Here is a 21,987-nt window from a genome sequence, read left to right as displayed (position 1 = left end):
TGTTCCAAATCTCCTTCCTGACTGCTACCAAGTTTCACCTCTTGGCTTGAAGTGCTCTATGTGAGGGAAAAAAGGTGTCCTAGCAGACGGAAAAACCAATAAACTCAAAGAGCTAGTTCCTTTTGAGGCTAGCTCCCAATAGTAGCAAAAAGAGAAAATCTGGCCAGGAGCAGTGGCTCAAGCCTATAATCCCAGCACTTTGGGAGGCCTAGGTGGATGGTTTGAGCCTCCTATTCAAGACCAGTTTGGGCAACATGGCAAAACCGCATCTCTACAAAAAATACAAACAAGGGCCAGGCGCGGTGGCTCACACCTGTAATCCCAGCACTTTGGGAGGCCGAGGTGGGCAGATCATGAGCTCAAGATACCAAGACCATCCTGGCCAACATGATGAAACCCTATCTCTACTAAAATTACAAAAAAGTTAGCTGGGCGTGGTGGTGCAAGCCTGTAGTCCCAGCTACTCGGGAGACTGAGCAGGAGAATCGCTTGAACCTGGGAGGCGGAGGTTGCAGTGAGCTGAGATCGCACCACTGCACTGCAGCCTGGTGACAGAGTGAGTCTCCGTCTCAAAAAAAGAAACAAACAAGTAGCCTGGCATGGTGGCACAAGCCTACAGTCCCAGCTACTCGGAGGGCTGAGATGGGAGGTTCACTTAAGCCCAGGAGGCTGCAATGAGCGGAGACTGTGCCACTGCACTCTAGCCTGAGTGACAAAGTGAGACACTGTCTCAAAAAAAGACTATTTGTAAACCATACGTCTGAAAAAGGATCTGTAATCAGAATATATAAAGAACTCTTACAACTCAATAATAAAAAGACAACCCATTTTAAAAGGGCAGAGGATCTGAACAGATAGTTCTTCAAAGATACACAAATGGCCAGCATGGTATTTCAACCACATGAAATAAAGCTCAACATTAGCCAACAGGGAAATTCAAATCAAAATCACAATGAACTACTACTTCACACCCAGCAGGATGGCTATAATCAAAGTGATGATGTGCCAGGCATGGTGGCTCACACCTGTAATCCTAGCACTTTGGGAGGCTGAGGCGGGCAGATCACTTGAGGTGTGGAATTCGAAACCAGCGTGGCAAACATGGTAAACCCCATCTCTACTAAAAATACAAAAAAATCTGGCCAGGTGCAGTGGCTCATGTCTATAATCCCAGCACTTTGGGAGGCCAAGGCAGGCGGATCACCTGAGGTCAGGAGTTCGAGACCAGCCCGGCCAACATGGTGAAACCCCATCTCTACTAAAAATACAAAAATTAGCCAGGCGTGGTGACGCCATGCCTGTAGTCCCAGCTACTCGGCAAGATGACACAGGAAAATCGTTTGAGCCTGGGAAGTGGAGGTTGCAGTGAGCCGGGATGGTGCCACTTTACTCCAGCCTGGGCAACAGAGCAAGATTCTGTCTCAAAAATAAAATAATAAGAATACAAAAAAATTAGGTAGGCATGGTGCCACATGCCTGTAATCCCAGCTACGAGGGAGGTTGAGGTGGGGTCACTTAAACCCAGGAGACAGAGGTTGCAGTGAGCCAAGACCGTGCCAATGCACTCCAGCCTGGGTAACAGAGCAAGACTCCTTCTCAAAAAAAAAAAAAAAAAAAAAAAAAAAGTATTGGCTCAAATGTGGAGAAACTGGAATCCTCAGACTGCTGGTGGTAATGTTTAATGCTGCAGCCACTTTGGAAAAGTCTGGCAGTTCCTTAAACAGTTAAAACCTAGTTACAATATAACCAAGCAATTCTTCTCCTCAGTATGTATCTAACAGAAACTGAAAACACCTGTCCATACAAAAACTTGTACATGAAATGTTCACAGCAGCATTGTTCATAACAGCCATAAAGCATAAGTAACACACGTTTCCATCAACTCAAGGATAAAATGTGGTATTCATACATTATTATTCAACATAAAAACAAATGAAGTACTGATATACGCTATAACACAATAAAATTCAAAGAACATTAAACTAAGTAGAAGATGCCAGTCACAATGGACCACACATTATACATTATGACTCCATAGGCAAAACTAGAGAAATAAAAAAGTAGGATGGTAGTCATTCAAGACTAGGAGGGACGGAGGGATTGGGGAATGCTGGCTAACAGGTGCAGCGTTTCTTTTTGGGGCCACGGAAAGGTTCTAAGTTGATTGTGTTGATGATTGTACAACCCTATAAATATATTAAAAACTTATTGTACAGTTTAGGGCCAGGCATGGTGGCTCACACCTATAATCCCAGCATTTTGGGAGGCCGAGATGGGAGGATCACTTGAGGCCAGGAATTCGAGACCAGCCTGGTCAAGAGTGGGAGACCCCCATCTGTATTTAAAAAAAAAAACAAAACTATTGTACAGTTTAAATGGGTAAATTGAATGGTATATGATTTATAGCACAAACTGTTAACAAAAAAACCAAGTGGCAAGAGGCTATTATCTACTTGCAGAGCAATCCCTCTACTCTCTACTTCCAACCAGCCAGGACCAACCTAGCGGCTGGTCAGGTAAAAACCAAAGGTGGAGTCAATGGCACTGGTGGAAGGTGGGGGAGTAGGCGTGAAGCAAAGACTAAGCAGCAGTTCTGATTACAATGGGGAAAAGCCAGAGGGCGTGGAGGGACCCACTGGACCTTCCTTCTCCTTAGTTCTGGTTTACTTAAGCTGAACTGTGAGTTTAACTCAAGTACTACACAGACATGGGCCTATATACATAGTACAGGAAAGAAACAGCTACCGGAAATCATAAAAGGGACAGAGAAGAGTTCCTTTTACTGCCCATTTATTACCGTGCGGGTTAAAAAACGGGAAAAGAGGCCGGGCGTGGTGGCTCACCCCTGTAATCCTAACACTTCAGGAGGCCGAGGCAGGCGAATCATGAGGTACACGCCCAGGGAAGAGAAGGGACTTGTCCAAATGTCACTCAAGTACTTGGTCCATAACATTAAGCTTTGTAATTCACCAGGTTAAATGTGACATCACTGTTCCATCCACCCTACCAACACTCCAAAGAAACTCAACTTCCTGTTCCCTCTTGAGGAAGTAAAACTTACCAGATAAAAAGGGGAACGAGGTGGTGGGGGGGGCTGGCGTCGAGGCCGGGGGCCACCAAACGAGGTAGCAGTGGAGGGAGGGCTGGGGGGACCAGAGCGCAATGTCAGTGTGTCAGGCTCATCCTTGGAAACAGGCAGCCGGGATACCATGGTGACAGGCAAGGGAGTGGCACCAGATGCCGAAACCACAAGGGAAGATGCCTGGGAAGCTGGGGACTGTGTGGAGGCTGGGGCCAGCGCCAAGGTCTGAGCTGCGGCCGGGCCCAGGGTAGGAACTGGGGCAGGGCTCAAGGTCAGTGTCTGCACTGAAGCTGGGGCCAGGAGTGAAGCAGATGACGATGCTGGAGCCAAAGTCAGCGTGTGAGCTGGGGCTGGGCCCACTGGAGAAGCTGGAGCCAGAGGGGGTGCTGGAGCCAGAGACAGCGTCTGAGTTGGACCCAGTGGTGGTCCTGGTGCCAAAGACAGTGTCTGGGCTGGAGTTGGTACCAGGGATGATGCTGGAGTTAATGACAATGTCTGAGTTGGAAAGGGTCCCTGGGGGTTCCCCGTTCCCAAAGAGAGTGTCTGAGATGGAGATGAGCCTCCAAGAGTGGGTGCTAAAGCTGGGGCTAGGGCCAGTGTCTGCGTAGAAGCCGGGCTCGGGAGAGGTGACGGAACCGGGGCTGGTAGCATAGTTTGAGTTGATGATGGAGCCAACACAGGGGTTGGAGCTGGTACCGGTGAAGCTGAGGCTAAAGAGGTTCCTGGAGTAGACGATGGAGCCATAACTGGAACCGGAGTCTGTGATGAAGCCAGGACAGGAGCAGCACCTGGCGATGGTGCCAGGACCGGAAGAGGAGCCAGAGGAGGAGCTGGAGAAGGAGCCAGAATTGCTGTCTGTGGAGCCGCCATAGGAGCCAGAGGGGTGGCTAGAGCCTGAGATGCAGAAGATGCTGGAGCCAGAAGGGAAGCCTGAGCTGGAGCTGGATTTGGTGCTGACGGAAAAGGACTGGCCAGAGCCGAAGCTGGCACCAGGACAGGTGAGCATGCTGGGGCCACGGTTGAGTTCAACCCTGGAACATGTGAAGAGGTGGGAGCCAACAACAGAGGGTGACCAGGTGTCTGAGATGAAGACAGGGATGGAGCTGTGGCCAAACCTAGAGTCAAGGCTGATGCTGACGGGGAAGCACCAGATGGTGCCAAGGAGGGAGGTCCAGGAGCCGCTGGGACAACAGGTGCCAATGGTGGAGTCACACTGGTCAACAGAGCTGGGCCCGAAGCAGAAACAGGCAAGGGGGCTGAGATGGGGATGGTGAGTGGAGCCGAGGCTGGGGCAGGAAGTGTGGTGGGGACAGAGATGGGGAGTGAAGATGACAATGGAACTGAGACTGTAGAGGACACAGGACTAGCAAGGGGAGAAGAGTTGGGAATTGGCATTGGAGAAGAGGCTGGCCCAGGGAGTGAGGATGGCACGTGGAGAGGAGAAGAGATGGTCAACGGGGCAGCTCCGGGGGCTGAAGCTGTGGAGAGAGAGGATGAGTTAGCCCCAGAATTCTTTTCCTGAGCCTTTCTACTCCCTGTCCCACCTTTCCCATACCCCCAAGCTTCCCATTTCCCAGAAGGCATTCACTCCCACAACATGAAGTCAAACATCCAAGTAATCTGACAACTTTAGATTTTCTTCCCCTCCAAGATTCCAGCAAATATATCTTGAAATTAGGTCAGGGCTCAGGCAGCCCAGTTCTGGGGCCCATTACAAATCAAGGCAGTACGCTGATATGAAAAAACCTGTACTAAAACTAAGAAACCTTGAGGCGACCCCATCTCGTCTCCATTCCTGGCAAGGATTTCTGGCCTCAGCCACCTGGACTCACCACTGACTTCAGGTGAAGGACTGTGGACCAGCTTGAGAAGAGGCCTCACCAGAGTGGGTGTGGGCATGGGGGCTCGAGCAGTACCCAGAGTAGGTGTGGGTAGCCGGCCAGGGGTTAACGTGGGGCGTGGATTCAACACAGCTGGAAGCCCAGAGCTCGGAGGCCGGGGTGCTGGGGCCAATGGAGGAACAGGAGTCAGTCCATCCCGAGGGGCTTGTCTCACTACAATCTTCACCACGCCTGTATTATTCACCATGGTTGGTGGCACTGCAAGAGGAAGCTACACTGAGAGGAAGGTAGAAAAGAAACAAAAGACCCAAAGAATGGAAGAAGTCCAGGGGCAGGAGAAGGTGGCAGACAGGTATCATAGATATTCGCAAGGGAAAACAACACTGAGGGAAGGCTGGACAGACAGTAGCCCAGCGCATGCCTGGAAGGACCAAGGCCAGCAAGGGCTAAGTAGGAAGGCCAGGAGCCTCACCCTGGTTAGCAGCAAGCGGAAGGCTGAGGCCAGTAGGGGCAGGGGTGGTGCTGGGGGTCGAAGAAGGCAGCACAGAGACAGGGGTAGGGCCAGGGGTCGGGGCCACGGCCTGGATGAGGGCCACATGGGCAGGCTGGCTGATGAGATGGTGCTGCCCCCCTGCTGACACGAGGTGCACCACATTCCCTGGGTTAAGGGAAGAGAGAAAGAGAGAGAGAAGCAGCTATCAGCCTGAGGAGGGCAGAGGCAAGGCAAGAAGAGAAGAAAAGAACAGAGAGGGAATACATTCTCTAGAATGACCTCTTCCCTATCTTTATCCAAGATCCCTCCAACCATGCCCGTCGGCCCCACCCACCAAAAGCTTGGGTAAGAAACATAAAGGCTGACATTCAAAAAAGTCACAAAAACAAAGAGACAGGGAAGAGGAGGAAAAAGGCAGGACAGGGGGTGGGTTTTACCTACTTTGCAGCGGGCGGGGCTGCCCCACAGCAAGCTGGCGCACCTGGGCACCAGTCAAAGTCAGCTTGTTGCCCTGGATTTGGAAGGTGAGAGGTTTGCTTCCCCCTGCATTAGCCACTGGACGTTGTGCCAGTGAGGCTAACTGCCCGATGCTGACCACTTCGCCTGCTAAAAACAGAGAAGGCCTTATTGTACACAAGGCTCATCCTGCTCAACACCACTTCACAGACCCCATGAAGCACACCTCTCCCCCGAGTGTCCAGTTCAAACAACTAAGCCCTTCCCACAATTTACCATGTCCCAACAAACTCAGCCTCCACCTACAGCCTTTGAGCTTTTCATGTGCTACTCCTTCCAATCCCATTTGCTTAGCAATCTCTTTTATATCCTCTAACATGCCCTGCCACCAGACTGAGCTAATCACCACCATCTGCTCTACACTGTCCTTTTACCCCAATACTTTTCTACTGCTAGGCTTACCACTATTTATTCATCTATGTGTCATCTCCCTATGTCAATTTCTTAAGGGCTCTTAATTATGATCTGACAATGTCTGGCATAATGCCTAACATATGTTAGCTGCCTCAATTTTTTTTGACACAGGGTCTTGCTCATGATTGCAGTGGCGTAACCATGGCTCACTGCAGCTCCAAACTCCTGGCTGAAGCAATCCTCCCACCTTGGCCTCCCAAAGCACCGGGATTATAGGCATGAGCCATCATGCCTGACCCAGCTGCCTAAAATTTGATGCTCTCATGGTCCTGAGCTTTCCTCCCATCTCAAGTCCCTCACCACAGAGCCCTGGGAACTTACAGGGCAGGCGAGCCTGCATATCGGGAGATAGAATGAGGCGCTGTGGTGCAGGAGTCGGAGCTGGCACTGCTGTGGTGGTAGCAGTTGCCGTGGTGGTAGAAGTGGTGGTGGCAGCAGCAGGAGGGAAGGTGTAGCCTGGTGGCACTGTCAGGGGCTTCAACAGGCTAGAGGAGCCTGGAGGTGGGGCTGGGCTCAGGCGAACTGGGGCAGGTGGTGTTGGCTTTAGGGACAAGGTTGGCGTGGGAGGCCGTGAGGTCCCACTCAGGACCCCCAGGGGGGATGGCAACACTGCAGACACAAAGCAAACACCTGTCAGATATACCCTGACTAAAGCCTTAGCCTGGTGCCAGAAGCCTCCATACTCCCTTCCAACCCATCAAATACTAGACCCCTGTCCCCAGCCCACCTCCTCAAACCCTTTAATTTCACTACTTCTTCCTCAGTCTGAACAACCTTTCTGAAGCACCACGCATCATCCTTGGCTCCCTTTCAACTCACCCTGGGGGAGAGAACCACTGTTGGGCTGCAGTGGAGGCAAGAGGACAGGGCCAGGAGGCCGAGATGCAGGAATAAGCGGGGGCCCGGCAGGTGAGGCTGAAACCATCAGTGGTGCTGGCAGCACTTGGGGGACTGGGCCAGGGGTGGGCTGGGCTGAGAGCTCAGGACCTGGAGGAGGTCGAACTGGGACAGGGCCCAGGGGCGCCCGTGGGTTGTTCACCACCACCACTGTCCGGCCTTCTTGCTTAGGTACTGGCTGCAGCATCCTGTGAGAAAAAATTAAGAGAGTGGGTAGGGACAGAAGGAGAATAAGGGGTAGCAATATCAAAGAAAAGAAGAAAATGAAACAGAGAGACAGATTATAAAAGCAAAGAAAAGGAAAGAGACCCAAAGGAGAACAAGGAATAGGAATTTAAGACAATCAGAAAGCACCGAACAGAGAGAAAGGGAGAAAAAGTGACTAACACAGAAGCCCATCCCAGTACCCTCTTCTAGTTATTCTCTCCCCGATTCCCTCCACGTTTGCACCCATCCCATATAAATATTCCAGCCTTGCATCCAACTCTTTTCTTCCCACCCCAGGCCCCTCTGGGCAGCTTTCAGCCACTTATTCTAGGAACCATCCCCTCATTCCTTAGTCCTTGTACCTGTTGACCTTCATCTTGACTGGCTTGGGCCGGGGTGGGGGGTCAGGAGCAGTAGCCACTTCTAACAGTACCCGGCGAGAGAGGCGGTGCCGGGGCAGAAATGTGTCTGCCTCATATCGAGAGACACGACCTTCCAGGCCAATAAGGTCAAATCGACCCATGTCTATCCGCTGCCACAAGAAAGAAAGCACAGTCATAAAGAAGAACAAAATCACATCCTTTGCAACGCAGATGTAGCTGGAGACCATTATCCTTTAGTGAATTAACACAGAAACAGAAAACCAAATACCACATGTACTCACTCACAAGTGGGAGCTAAACATTGGGTACGCATGGACATGAAAATGAGAACAATACACGCCAGAAACGACTGTGGCGGGGAAGGGGCTGAAAAACTACCAGTTCAGTACCATGCTCACAACCTGAGTAACAGGATCAATCGTACGCCAAACCTCAGCATCATGCAATATACCCCATTTAAGAAACCCGCACATGGACACCCTTACTCCAAAATAAAAGGCTAGGCGCGGTGGCTCAAACCTGTAATCCCAGCTCTCTGGGAGGCCAAGATTGGGGAACTGTGTGACTCCAGGAATTTGAGATCACCCTAGGCAACATAGTAAGACCCCGTCTCTACAGAAAATACAAAAATTAGCCAGGCATGTTAGCATGCACCTGTAGTCCCAGCTACTCAGGAGGCTCAGGCGGGAGGACTGCTTGAGCCCAGGGAGCTGAGGCTGCAGTCAGCTATGATCATGCCAATGCACCCCAGCCTGGGCCACAGAACAAGACCCTGCCTCAAAACTTAAAAAAAAAAGGCCGGGTGCGGTGGCTCACGCCTGTAATCCCAGCACTTCTGGAGGCCGAGGCGGGTGGATCACGAGGTCAGGAGTTCAAGACCAGCCTGGTCAAGATGGTGAAACCCCATCTCTACTAAAAATACAAAACATTAGCCAGGCGTGGTGGCATGTGCCTGTAATCCCAGCTACTCAGGAGGCTGAGATGGAGAATTGCTTAAACCTGGAGGGGCGGAGCTTGCAGTGAGCCAAGATCGTGCCACTGCACTCCAGCCTGGGTGACAGAGTGAGACTCCATCTCAAAAAAAAAAATAAATAAATAAATAGGCGGGGCACCATGGCTTATGCCTGTAATCCTACTACCTTGGGAGGCCAAGGTGGGCAGATCACTTGAGGCCAGGAGTTCGAGACCAGCCTGGCCAACATGGTGAAACCCCATCTCTACTAAAAATACAACCAGCATGGTTGTGCACACCTGTAGTCCCAGCTGCTCAGGAAGCTGAGGCACAAGAATCGAGAATCACTTGAACCCAAGACGCAGAGGTTGCAATGCGCTGAGACTGCACCATTGTACTCCAGCCTGGGTGACAGAGTAAGACTCTGTCTCAAAAAAAAAAAAAGTAGTAATAACAACACAATGCAGTGTCAAAGATGCCAATTTTACAATGATTTATTGGACATGATGCCAAAAGCACAGCCAACAAAAGAAAAAAATTAATAAATTGGACTACATCAAAATTTAAAACTGGGGGCCAGGTGCAGTGGCTCACGCCTGTAATCCCAGCACATTAGGAGGCCAAGGCAGGCAGATTATCTGAGGTCAGGTGTTCGAGACCAGCTGGGCAACGTGGTGAAACCTCATCTCTACTAAAAATACAAAAATTAGCTGGGAGTGGTGGCACACACCTGTAGTCCCAGTTACTTGGGAGGCAGGAGAATCACTTGAACCCAGGAGGTGGAGGTTACAGTGAGCTGACATCGCACCACTGCACTCCAGCCTGAGCGACAGAGTAAGACTCCATCTTAAAAAAAAAAAAAAAAAAAAAAAAAGCCAGGCACAGTGGCTCACACCTGTAATCCCAGCACTTTGGGAGGCCGAGGTGGACAGATCACCTGAGGTCAGGATTTCAAGACCAGCCTGGCCAACATGGCGAAACCCCATCTCTACTAAAAATACAAAAATTAGCTGGGCGTGGTGGCGCATGCCCATAATCCCAGCTACTCGGGAGGCTGAGGCAGGAGAATCACTTGAACCCGGGAGGCAGAGGTTGCAATGAGCTGAGATTGTGCCATTGCACTCTAGCCTGGGCAACAAGAGCAGAACTCTGCCCCCCCACCCAAAAAAAAAAAAAAAATTAAAACTATGTGTGGTAGCTCACGCCTATAATCCCAGGGCTTTGGGAGGCCAAGGCGGAAGGATCACTTGAGGCCAGGAGTTCAAGACTAGTCTAGGCAACATATCAACATCCCATCTCTACAAAAAAATTAAAATAAATCAGTCAGGCATAGTGGTGCACGCATATAGTTCCAGCTACTCGTCCGGGAGTTTGAAACCAGCCTGAGCGACACGGCAAGACACCATCTCTTCCAGAAAACTAAAAAAAAAAAAAAAAATCAGCAGGGCCGGGTGCAGTGGCTCACATCTGTAATCCCAGCACTTTGGGAGGCCAAGGTGGGCAGATCACAAGGTCAAGAGATGAAGACCATCCTGGCAAACATGGTGAAACCCCATCTCTACTAAAAACACAAAAGTTAGCTGGGTGTGGTGGTGCGTGCCTGTATCCCCAGCTACTCGGGAGGCTGTGGAAAATTGCTTGAACTTGGGAGGCGGAGGTTGCAGTAAGCCAAGATGGCACCACTGCACTCCAGCCTGAGGACAGAGCGAGACTCCGCCTCAAAAAAAAAAAAAAAAAAAAAAAAGCCAGGCTTGGTAGCGCATACCCGTGGTCCCAGCTAGTCGGAAGGCTGAGGCGGGAGGACTACTTGAGCCCAGGAGTTCAAGGCTGCAGTAAGCTATGATCATACCACTGAACTCTAGCCTGGGTGACAGAGATAGACCTTGTCTCGAAAAAAAAAACCACCAAAAACAAGTGTTTGTGCATCAAAAAACACTATCACCATAGCGAAAAGGCAACTTATGGAATGTGACAAAATATTTGCAAGTCATACATCTGATAATGGGTTAATTTCCAAAGCATATAATGAAGTCCTACAGCTCAACAACCACCACACACCCAAAATTAACAAATCTTCAAAAGACATTTCTTCAAAAATATAGACAAGTGGCCAATGAGCACATGAAAAGATCCTTGACAGCACTCATCACTAAGGAAATGCAAACCAAAACCACAATGAAATACCAATTCACACTCATTAATATGGGTGTAATTGAAAAAAAAGAAATAACAGGTAATGGCAAGGATGTGGAGAAATTAGAACACTTGTGCCCTGCTAGGGTGGAAATGTAAAACATGCAGCTACTATGGAAAACAGTGGAGGTTTTCCCAACATGCAGAAATAGAATTACCATGTTACAGCAATTTCACTGTTAAGTAAATACCCAAAATAAAAAGCAGAGATATTTGTACATCTATGTTCATAGCCTTATTCACAAGAGACAAAAGGTGGAAAGAATCCAAGTGCCCACTGACGGATAAGTGGATAAACAAAATGTGATGCAGACGTTCCTGGACTTACAATGAGGTTACATTCCAACAAACCCTCAGCAAGTAAAGAATTTAATACCCTTTAATACCCTTGATAAGCCCATCAAAAAGTAAAAAATTGTAAGCTGAATCATTCTAAGTCCAGATGCTCCTCAATTTACGATGGGGTTACATCCTGATAAATTCACAGTGAAGTCAAAAAAAGATTAAGTTGAACCATCGTTAAGTCACATGGCTAGAGTACAATAAACCTAAGGGAATGATAGGGGAGTAATGAGGATGCAAAAGTCAGACCCCAGTCTAACGAAAAGAGGTACATGGTTGGGGTAATGCCGATAACCTTTACATTTCATATTAATGGAATCATACTTACCTGGAGGGGATGGACATCCGTGGCCCTTAGCACCAGAGAGGCGGTGCTGAAGCAGATGCCTGGGGTGATGAAAGGGGAGGTAACCGGTCGAGGGTCGAACAGATTTGGATGATTGCAAACTTTTCTCAGCTGCATCAAAATGTTGATGACGCTCATGAAATGGCCTGTGGCTAGTGTCTCCTTAGTTCTGGGGAAAGAGGAAAAATAAATGAGACGTCCTAACAGCCACCTACACTCCAATCTCAAGTCCCAGGGCCCACCCTCCTTCCTCCCTTACGTGGTCTGTGCCATGAAGTCATCATAGAGACAGCGTTGACGCTTGGAGAGCCTGCAGCGGATAACATGCTCGTACTTTTTGGGCATCTGCTTCTCAACATCCACCTTAACTCGGCGCAGTAAAAAAGGCCTCAAAACCTAAAAGCAAATTAAGCTGGAGGCTAAACAGGAGAACTCAGGCACCGAGCCCCAGCCTAAGCCCCTCAGCAAACACTAATGGAGTCATACGGCACACCATATCAGACACCAACCACACAAAGATGAGTCAACTGCAAGCCCTCAAGGGATCTGCTGTCTGCTGAAGGAGACAGACACAAAATGATACCATGACACAGGAAGTGATATAAGGAAGCACTGTGGGCAGACCAACTACGCAAAATAGAAAACTCAAACTAGATTTTGAGGAGTAATTGTTAAGTTTACAAGATGATGCAAATAAATCTAGAACATGAGGAGAATAAAAACTGTGGCCTTGACAGGAGATAAAACAAAAGGCAAATCTGTAATCTCAGAAGATAAAATCTAATAGGACACAGTCATCAATGTCTACAGTGACAGGGAAGAAATAAAGGAACAGAGATAAATGAAGGAAAAGTAATAGTTAAGGAAGACTTCCTGTTTTCTTTCTTTTTTTTTTTTGATACAGAGTTGCGCTCTGTCACCCAGGCTGGAGTGCAGTGGCGCGATCTTGGCTCACTGCAAGCTCTGCCGCCCGGGTTCATGCCATTCTCCTGCCTCAGCCTCCCGAGTAGCTGGGACTACAGGCACCCGCCACCACGCCCGGCTAATTTTTTGTATTTTTAGTAGAGACGGGGTTTCACCGTTTTAGCCAGGATGGTGTTGATGTCCTGACCTCATGATCCACCTGCCTCAGCCTCCCAAAGTGCTGGGATTACAGGCGTGAGCCACCGCGCCCGGCCGACTCCCTGTTTTCTAGCTTAGTTTACCGAATGATAGTGATTGACCAAGATGAAGTAGAAATAACAGGCTATAAGGCCAGAGATGTCTAGCTTAGAACAGTGTTGAGTTCAAGAGGAACTCTCAATTAATGATAGCAAATCACAAATTTAAATACAGGTCAAGTGATCTAGAAAGTCAAGGAATTTTAGTACAGACTGGAGAGTCTTTATCACATAAGAAATAGTCAAAGCCTTAGGAATGAGTAGGCCTGTGAGATATGTAGACTGAGAAGACAAAAAAAGTAAAGATCAGAATGCTGAAAGATGTTGTGATTTAAAAGTTGGGCGAAAAAGGAAGAGCCAAAGAAGACCAGAGAGAGAAAACACCAACAATATGAAGTTGAAGAAATCCAAGCAGGGACCAATCAGCAGTACCATTCTACTCAAAGACAGTAAGGACAAAAACATCACCATTAAAAAAAAAACAAAAAACAAACATGCTGGGAACGGTGGCTCACGCCTGTAATCCCAACACTTTGGGAGGCCAAGGCGGGGGCAGGGCGGATCACTTAAGGTCAGGAGTTTGAGACCAGCCTGGCCAACATGGCGAAACCCGCCTCTACTAAAAATAACAAACATTAGCTAGGCATCGTAGTGCAGACCTGTAACCCCAGCTACTCAGGAGGCTGAGGCAGGAGAATCGCTTGAACCCGGGAGGTGGAGGTTGCAATGAGCCAGATCACGCCACTGCACTCCAGCCTGGGTGACAGAGAGACTCTGTCTCAAAAAAAAAAAAAAAAAAAAAAAAGCCCGGCACGGTGGCTCACACCTTTAATTCCAGGATTTTCGGAGGCCGAGGCAGGCAGATCACGAGGTCAGGAGATCGAGACCATCCTGGCTAACACGGTGAAACTCCGACTCTACTAAAAATACAAAAAATTAGCCAGGCGTAGGCCGGGCGCGGTGGCTCATGCCTATAATCCCAGCACTTTGGGAGGCCGAGGCAGGCGGATCATGAGGTCAGGAGATGGAGACCATCCTGGCTAATACGGTGAAACCCCGTCTCTACTAAAAATACAAAAAATTAGCCAGGCGTGGTGGTGGGTGCCTTTAGTCCCAGCTACTCGGGAGGCTGAAGCAGGAGAATGGCATGAACCCGGGAGGCAAAGCTTGCAGTGAGCCGAGACCGTGCCACTGCACTCCAGCCTGGGCGACAGAGTGAACTCTGTCTCAAAAAAAAAAAAAAAAAAAAAAAATTAGCCAGGCTTTGTGGCGGGCGCCTGTAGTCCTGGCTACTCGGGAGGCTGAGGCAGGAGAATGGTGTGAACCCAGAAGGCGGAGTTTGCAGTGAATGGATATTGCAACACTGCACTCCAGCCTGGGTGACAAAGCAAGACTCAGTCTCAAAAAAAAAAAAAAAAAAAAAACAGAATTGATGACTAAGATGAGGTCACTCAATCTGGCAATGGGTTAGTCACTAGAACACTGCAGCTTGACAAAGGAGTTTAGCCTGGCACTGACTTCCCTCTCCCCAAGGGTTTCCTGGGCACTGCCCAGGTGCTCAGGAATGGTTCCTTACCATTCCCAATACCCTGACAAACTGTTGCAGGCCCTACCTTGTGGAGGCGTTTGACTAGACCTTCATTATACTCTTGGCTGCCCTCAATCATGCCAGTTAGGGGATTAGAGAACCACTCCTTGAACTCGCGATGAGACTGGAAGACATGGGGCATCAAAAAGTGCATCAAGGACCACAGCTCCATGAGGCTGTTCTGCAAGGGAGTTCCTGTCAGGAGCAGGCGTCTCTGGCTGCAAAGAGACAGAGAGAATCAGAGAGAGTATGGTCAGCAAGCTCCCAACCTTCTGAGCATTCTGATACATTCCTCAACCCAGGCAGCCCTCCCTTCTAGCCAAGTCAACCCTCCCATGAATCCCCATCTCCATCTCCACCTGTTGAAGTTGAGGAGTGACTGCCAGCGCTGTGACTTGAAGTTCTTGATGTTCTGCGCCTCATCCAGAATGAGATAGCGCCAGTTCTTGCGACGGAAGGCCTGGTGGTCCTGCAGCACCAGCTTGTAAGACGTGATACACACATGAAAGGCATTGGGCTTGGTCCAGCCCTGAGGGATCAAAGACAGAAAGTAGCAGATAGTGGGATGAAAAGAAGAGAGCAAAGGGAAGACATGCTAAACTCCTCAAAGGACAGTAATCAGGTTGGAAGAAAAGAGAAAGTCCCAGCAAAAGAATGGAGCGACAGAAAGAGGAGGGGCCTGGGTGCGGTGGCTCACAGCTATAGTCTCAGTACTTTGGGAGGTTGAGGTGGGAGGATCTCTTGAGCCCAGGTGTTCAAGGTCAGCTTGGGTAACATAGTGAGACCCCATCTTTATTTTTACAAAAAATTAAAAATTTTTTTAAAAAAAGAAAGAGGAGAGAAAGGAATTCACCTGAGGAAAGGGCTTAAAAATAAAGGAGGCATCAATGGGATGAAAGTGACCACATGAAACATCGAACCTGCCGCTTGAGCTTCCTCTCTTTCTGGGCTCCATAGTAAGTGAGGATTTTAAAGCTGGGGCACCAACGTTTCAACTCCATCTCCCAGTTCAACATCACGCTGGTGGGAACAATGATTAAATGGGGACCCCAGTTACCTGTTTGGCAAAAAAATCAGAGATGGTAAGGAAATGTAAATTCTGTGGTTCTGATTCCTCAGTTATAACCCTGACCACCCTTTGGCCCTTCCTAGGAATCCTAGCACCTACACTGTCGTCTCTATACAGTTAATGACCGGAGTCAATAAAGCAAAAGTCAATGAAGCTGGAGTCATCACTGAACAAGCTCCCAGGGAGCTAGACTAAGGGGAACAAAAGAAGGGGCCTTGCCTACTTACCTTTCTCACAAGCCAAGTGGGCAAGCAGAGAGATGGTCTGGATGGTCTTCCCAAGCCCCATCTCATCAGCAAGAATGCCATTAAGCTTCTTCTCATACATGGTAACCAGCCAGTCTAGCCCAATGTGCTGGTACTCCCGGAGCTGGCCCCGCAGAAGCAGGGGAATGGGCGTCTTTACCTGTCAGAGAGGAAAAATAGGTAACACAATGGAAATGAGGCATTTGTCGTGGGGACATGAGAAAGTCAAGACATGAGAAAGGAGAGGCCAGAACCTGGGGATACCTGGGTCGTGGCCAGCGTGTAACCCTTGGGCTGGAGACTTTCAGCTGCTGCAGCAATGTCAGTAATTTCTTTCTTTGGACCTAGAGTAGTGGGCCCTGGAGTAGGAGGCCCACTGCCTGCATCTGCCTCACTCCGCTCTTCATCCCTGGCAAGCAAGTACTCCACTCCAAAATCATCATCTTCCTCCTCTTCATCTGCTTGGCTCTGTGATTGGGCATCCTCAGACTCTTCAGACTCTGATCCCTCTGATGCTGAACTTCCACTTGTTTCTTCCTCCTCTGAATGTTCATCTTCCTCATCCTCACTCCGGTCCTCCACAGAGTCTAAAGCGTAAGACCAAGGCTTACTGCTCACCATACCTGCTCCTCCAATGGCCACCCTCCCCAGCTCCTGCTTCATGACCACATATTCACCTGACTGACTGCTACTATCCTCCTGAGGAGGCTCTTCCGCTTCCACGGGCCCCTCTGGTTCACAGTCAGAGCTATTAGCATCAACCTCATCTTCATCCTCATCTTCACTGCTCCCAGAGCCTGGAGCATAGGCTCCTGCATACTGCTGCAATAGCTCCTCCATGGAAAGCTCACCTGGAAGAGAAATAAAAAGCTTTTGGTTGCTCTGAGGGGAGGGAGAAGGGGAGGTCTGAGTGGTACCAGTTAATTTTACCTAGGTCTCTGTAGATACTGCTAGGCCCAGGTCTGAGGGGAGGCAAAAGAGCTTACTTTCAGCATCAGCTAGCAAAGCCAAGCCCCGCAACCTGGGGGAAGTACCATGGGAATTGGGAAGAACATTATCAACCTGGTGAGCCTCTCAAGGTCCAGGTCAAATGCTGTCAGTATCTTCCTACATTAGCTCTTCCCTCCATTTCACTCCCACATCACCATTTAAACTTCTATCATAAGCACTCATCACTTTCTACTTATCATTACTGGTTTACAAGTCTGTCTTAGTCATTAGACATGGAATTCCTCCAGGGTGGATACAAAGTGCCTTATTCATCTCTTTATCCTTGGTACTGCACACCGCAGACACCAAGTGGATGCTTAGTAAAATGTCTGGTGAATGTCACCTTCTCGAGCCAACTCGCTCAGCTCCATGGCATGATCCACCTCCCCTTCCAACTGTTCCTCAGCTGCTATAGTATCCTCTTCATCCTCCGCTAGGAAAGAGACAGAAGCAAGATTAATAGGGATAGAGGCTAGAGGCACAGGACACAGTCCAAATGAAACAGATGAGAAAGCCTGAAAGGTTAGGTCCAGACAATTCATTCAAGGGGTAAGGGGCAATAGGACAAACGGAACAGCCCTGACCTTCCTCTTCGTTGGCAGTAAACTCTTCATCATCTTCATCTGGATGCCAAGGCTGTTTGTTGCGCTGTGTGACAGCAGAGGGTGGGGGCTTTATCTGTATGGCAAAAGATAAAAAAGGGAAGGGTCTAAGGTTAGAGTAGCAGAAGAATGGCACAAACTTGAAAAAGGTGTCACAGGAGAATCTCTGTCCCATTGAGTGACAGTTGCCACTGGTATAATCCCAGGGCAAGAATACAATCAAGGGTTTTCTCTCAGCACCAGCTACCAAATCCTGGCCCCACTGCCTGGGGAAGGACCTGTGAAAGTGCCAGGTAACAAATAAAGGCACCCAACACTTCCCCATGCACTTGAGACATATGGAGAAACAGAAAAGACTTAAGGGTACCATGCCAGCTTCCAACCTGTAAGCCAATAAGGGAACATTAGGGCATGTTCAGAGAAGTGGCAAGTAACGGTCAGAGCAAGTACTTTTTCAAGACCACACAGCAATTTAAAGAGGAAAGTGCAATACGCTCTTCCACTATAGCGCCAAAACCTGCCAATCACAAAATGCAACTTGCCCCAAACAGATTCTTCCCCAGTCATCCCCAAAGAGCCCAAATGTCCATTACTAGCAGAACTCCTAAAACTCATAACCAACCTCACAGCCTGGAACTCAGACCCTGAACCTCTCCCTCTGTTCCCCCTCTGAACCCTCCCTCTGCTCCTTCTGCCTATACCTCCAACACCTGAGGGGGCTCTTCTTCAGCACCTTCTTCAGGCCCATCTCGGGTGTCACTATCATGAGATGAGGCGGTTTGAGAGGGGCTGGAAGGCCCTTCCAACAGCTGAGGGGGAAGGGAACGGAGCAGCTCTTCCAGTGGCAATTCTCCCTCACGGCGAAGCAGCTCAATCTCACGCCTCTGGGCCTCTGCATCATTGCCTTCCTGTTGTTCTTCAACTTCAATCGTTTCCTCATCATCCTCTTCCTCCTCCTCTTGGGGTTGAAAGTCCCCATCTATAGCAGGAGAACAAGGTCACAAAGTCCACGGGCCCTGCAAGCCACAGGGTGGGTTTTTCAGCTCTGGAAAGGGTACATGAGGAAGAGTAACAGGACCAAAGAGAACACACACCTTCATCATCCAGGCGAGAAGCAGGGGGTGGAGGACTGGAGGCAGCTGAGGAAGAGCCGAGGCAAGGGGAAGAGCCTGCTTTGCTGGAGGTTAATGGCTGGTTGAGGCTCTGAGACAGAAGGTCCGAGTACTTTTCAGTTTGCCCCACAATGAAGTCCAAATGCAGGTCCAGGGCTTTTTTGCGCTTTTCCTCAAGCCGGGACTGTTGCTTGAATTGCACCACCTGCCACAGATGTGAAAGGGACTGCTCACCAAGATAACCATTTATTTATGTACTTTTACCTGATGTTTAGGGAGACCTTCTTTAACCAGATCCTGGGCTGGCCTCTTAGGAGAGTAAAACTAAATAACCTTAGAGGCTCACTATGGTCTAAAGGAAGCACAAAGGGAGCATGCAGGAAGAAGAGCCAGCTTCGCCTCAGGTGGAGGGAAGGTTTGCAATCTGAAGCTGGATTTTTTTTTTTTTTTAAAGAGATGAGATCTCACTATGTTGGCCAGACTAGTGTCAAACTCCTGGGCTCAAATGATCCTCCTGTCTCGCCCTCCCACGTAGGTGGAACTACAGGCATGCATCACCACACCCAGCTGGAACTGGGTCTCAAAAAATAGGTAGATGGGCCAGGCACAGTGGCTCATGCCTGTATTCTCAGCACTTTGGAAGGCTGAAGTGGGAGGATCGCGTGAGGTCAGGAGTTCGAGACCAGCCTGACCGACATGGTGAAACCCCCATCTCTACTAAAAATAAAAAATTAGCCAGGCGTGGTGGCGGGCACCTGTAAACTCAGCTACTCCGGAGGCAGAGGCAGGAGAATCGCTTGAACCTGGGAGGCAGAGGTTGCAGTAAGCCCAGATTGCACCACTGCACTCCAGCCTGGGAACAAAGCGAGACTCCGTCTCAAAAACAAAAAAACAGGTAGGTGAAGCCAGGAATAGTGGCTCACACTTTGGGAGGCCAAAGTGAGAGGATCGCTTGAGCCTAGGAATTCAAGATCAGCTTGGTGTGTAACAGCGAGACCTTGTCTCCACAAAAAAATATTTTTAGGCCAGGTGCGGTGGCTCACATCTATAATCCCAGCACTTTGAGAGGCTGGGGCGAGTGGATAATCTGAGGTCAGGAGTTCAAGACCAGCCTGGCCAACACGGCAAAACCCTGTCTCTACTAAAAATACAAAAATTAGCCAGACATAGTGGCACATGCCTGTAATCCCAGCTACTCCAGAGCCTGAGGCAGGAGAATCACTTGAGCCTGGGAGGCAGAGGTTGCAGTGAGCCAAGATTGCGCCACTGCCCTAGGTGACGGGGTGAGACTCTGTTTCACAAAAAAATTTAAAAAAAAGAAATTAAAAAGAATTTTTTTAATTAGCAAGATGTGGTAGCACGCGCCTGTAGTCCCAGATACTTGGGAGATCAAGGCAGGAAGATCGCGTGAGCCCAGGAGGTTGAGGATGCAGTGAGCTGTGATCACACCACTGCACTCCAGCCTAGGAGACACAGCAAGACTCTGTCCAAGACAATTAAAAAATAGGTGGCTGTTCCCTAAGTACACATGAGGAAAAAAGCATTCCCAGCAGCATAAAGTCTACGTGTAAATGGCCAGAGATATACAAAAGAAAGGTGGGTGTGGAGTGGAAAGGAGAAGGAATGAACATGGCAGGAGGCAAGACCGAAAATACAGACGGAAACCGGGTAGTACTTAAGAAATAATTACAACTTACTATACGGGTAGTGGGAACTTTGACGGAATTTAAGCATGTGCTAAGTGGCACAAATACATTTCAGTAAACACATGCTAAATGCCCTGCAAGGGACAGATGGCCTAGAGGTGTCAAGGAGAACTATTAACAATCCCCAAAGGCAGGACCCATATTTTGCCACTATACTTTTTTATCCATACAACATAAACGTCATTAGAGTTGCCTGAAATTATATTTACTCCCTCAAGAAGTTTTGATCATTCCTACTACCACGCCATCTACCAATCTAATCCAAGGCCATTTTCCTTTCCTGATCCCCACTGTCTACCTTCTCCACATTGCTCCAGAACTGCCTGACATCCTTGGCCATGGTGGAAGCAATTCGACGCAGCTTGGCCTGCTCCTCCCTCCGGGCCCGTTCCTCTTTCTGCCGCTGCTCCTCGTGGTGCCGGATCACCATGCGCACCACCTGTGGGAATGAAGACCCAGGGTGAAAACACTCAAAGCCAGACTTCCCCACCCAAAGGCAAAGAAAATAATCAAGGCCAAGAAATCTGGAAAATCAAGAGTTTGCTCTTAATGCCTACACCATTCTGTCTGGTCCCCTTCCAACAAACCGGGAAGGAACTGACCTGAAAAGGAAAAGGAACGAAGTCCCAGCGGAAGACCTACCTTCCGGGCCACACCCCGTTTCCAACGGCGCTCCTGAGCAAAGTCAGCAGAGAGCCACTGCATCTCTTCGCACAAATAGTCCCAGTGACCTTTGGGGCGAGGGGGCTCTGGCACCTTAGGCAGCCTCTTCAGTGACCAGAAACCCTCCTTCCGCAGCTCAGCAATCCGAGTCTCGATCTCGGCCTCCTAATCAGGGAGAGCCAGATCAATCAACAGTTCTAAACGCACACTCCATCTCACTGCCACGGCTGAATTCCTGAGCACTAAGTGGGCTGAGTGTGTTATGCTTATGTTTAGTCCACATACCAAACCTACAGGCAGGTATCATACTCTCTTCAGAGAAGGGAAAAAAGATCAGGGAGATGAAGAAGGAAAAAAGATCAGGGAGATTAAGTGACTTGCCCAAGATCACACAGCTAGAAAGTAATAGAAAATGTGAATCAAAAATAGGTCTGAGGACTCCAGACAGCAAATTTCATGCTCTTTCCATTATTTAACACAATCTCCACACCCCATAGACATAGGAGAGACTTGGGAAATCATATCACAAGAGGAGCTTCCCAGAGGAGTAGGAGACACATACTTCCCTCTTGATTCTAGATACAAGGGATCATCATCATTGTAGAATTCTACTTACTCAGAGTATTTTCATGATGCATTAAGCTTAGAAATATGCTATAATGCCCAACTGACACACTGTTGTTTTTAAAAATACTACTTTTGTAAAAATGCATATGTTTATGTAAAAAATACTGAAACGTTATACATGAAATGTTTAACACTGATTAGGTGTAAAAAAGAGTGGTCATTTTTACTAAAGCTTCTACACTGATTGTCTTTTATTAAAAAAGCATTTAAAATTTTTTTGACAGAGACGACTCAAAAAATTCAGGACAACTGTCTTATTTCTTTTTCTGAATCTCACTCAGAAATCTGAGTGAGATTTTTCTGGGTCTCACTCTGCTGCCTAGGCTTAGGTTATCTTCCCAACTCAGCCTCCCAACTCAGCCTCCCAGGTGGCACATGCAACCATGCCCAGCTAATTTTTTTGTATTTTTTGTAGGGGCGAGGTTTCACAATGTCAAGGCTGGTCTGGAACTCCTGGGCTCAAGCAATCCACCTGCCTGGGATTCCCAAAATGCTCAGATTATAGGCGAAAACCACCGCACCCAGCCTCTGTCTTTGTTATTTCTGTCCTCTCCTGATA

General features: G+C 48.7%; 1 protein-coding gene and 1 non-coding gene across 9 annotated transcripts in view; both read right to left on the bottom strand.

Moving 5' to 3' along the window:
* The window catches only part of SRCAP (Snf2 related CREBBP activator protein), a 41,720-nt gene that overhangs the window by 11,640 nt on the left and 8,093 nt on the right, over window positions 1–21,987 (bottom strand). For 4 of the 8 annotated variants that reach the window (XM_016929705.4, XM_016929706.4, XM_009430669.4 and 1 more), the window contains exons 5-25: window positions 20,781–20,966; window positions 20,437–20,577; window positions 18,415–18,637; window positions 18,022–18,299; window positions 17,303–17,396; window positions 17,062–17,151; window positions 16,406–16,579; window positions 15,993–16,315; window positions 15,711–15,888; window positions 15,335–15,471; window positions 14,774–14,943; window positions 14,440–14,632; window positions 11,926–12,062; window positions 11,649–11,835; window positions 7,813–7,982; window positions 7,166–7,431; window positions 6,668–6,955; window positions 5,858–6,022; window positions 5,396–5,581; window positions 4,915–5,181; window positions 3,062–4,560 (exon numbers count right to left, since the gene is read on the bottom strand). In XM_016929705.4, coding sequence (XP_016785194.2) covers window positions 3,062–4,560; window positions 4,915–5,181; window positions 5,396–5,581; window positions 5,858–6,022; window positions 6,668–6,955; window positions 7,166–7,431; window positions 7,813–7,982; window positions 11,649–11,835; window positions 11,926–12,062; window positions 14,440–14,632; window positions 14,774–14,943; window positions 15,335–15,471; window positions 15,711–15,888; window positions 15,993–16,315; window positions 16,406–16,579; window positions 17,062–17,151; window positions 17,303–17,396; window positions 18,022–18,299; window positions 18,415–18,637; window positions 20,437–20,577; window positions 20,781–20,966 — 5,352 coding nt within the window. The remainder of the gene's footprint in view (window positions 1–3,061; window positions 4,561–4,914; window positions 5,182–5,395; window positions 5,582–5,857; window positions 6,023–6,667; window positions 6,956–7,165; window positions 7,432–7,812; window positions 7,983–11,648; window positions 11,836–11,925; window positions 12,063–14,439; window positions 14,633–14,773; window positions 14,944–15,334; window positions 15,472–15,710; window positions 15,889–15,992; window positions 16,316–16,405; window positions 16,580–17,061; window positions 17,152–17,302; window positions 17,397–18,021; window positions 18,300–18,414; window positions 18,638–20,436; window positions 20,578–20,780; window positions 20,967–21,987) is intronic. The other 4 variants (XM_054669305.2, XM_063797090.1, XM_054669306.2 and 1 more) reach the window with 3 other exon arrangements.
* LOC112207376 (small nucleolar RNA SNORA30/SNORA37 family) lies at window positions 17,485–17,613 on the bottom strand. Its single transcript, XR_002941807.1, has one exon. It is a non-coding gene; the product is annotated as a small nucleolar RNA SNORA30/SNORA37 family (small nucleolar RNA).

Source organism: Pan troglodytes, chromosome 18 (assembly GCF_028858775.2).
Source record: "Pan troglodytes isolate AG18354 chromosome 18, NHGRI_mPanTro3-v2.0_pri, whole genome shotgun sequence".
Lineage (NCBI taxonomy): Eukaryota > Metazoa > Chordata > Mammalia > Primates > Hominidae > Pan > Pan troglodytes.
The sequence above is the reverse complement of the archived record's forward strand: the minus strand, read 5'-3'. Positions and strand labels throughout refer to the sequence as shown.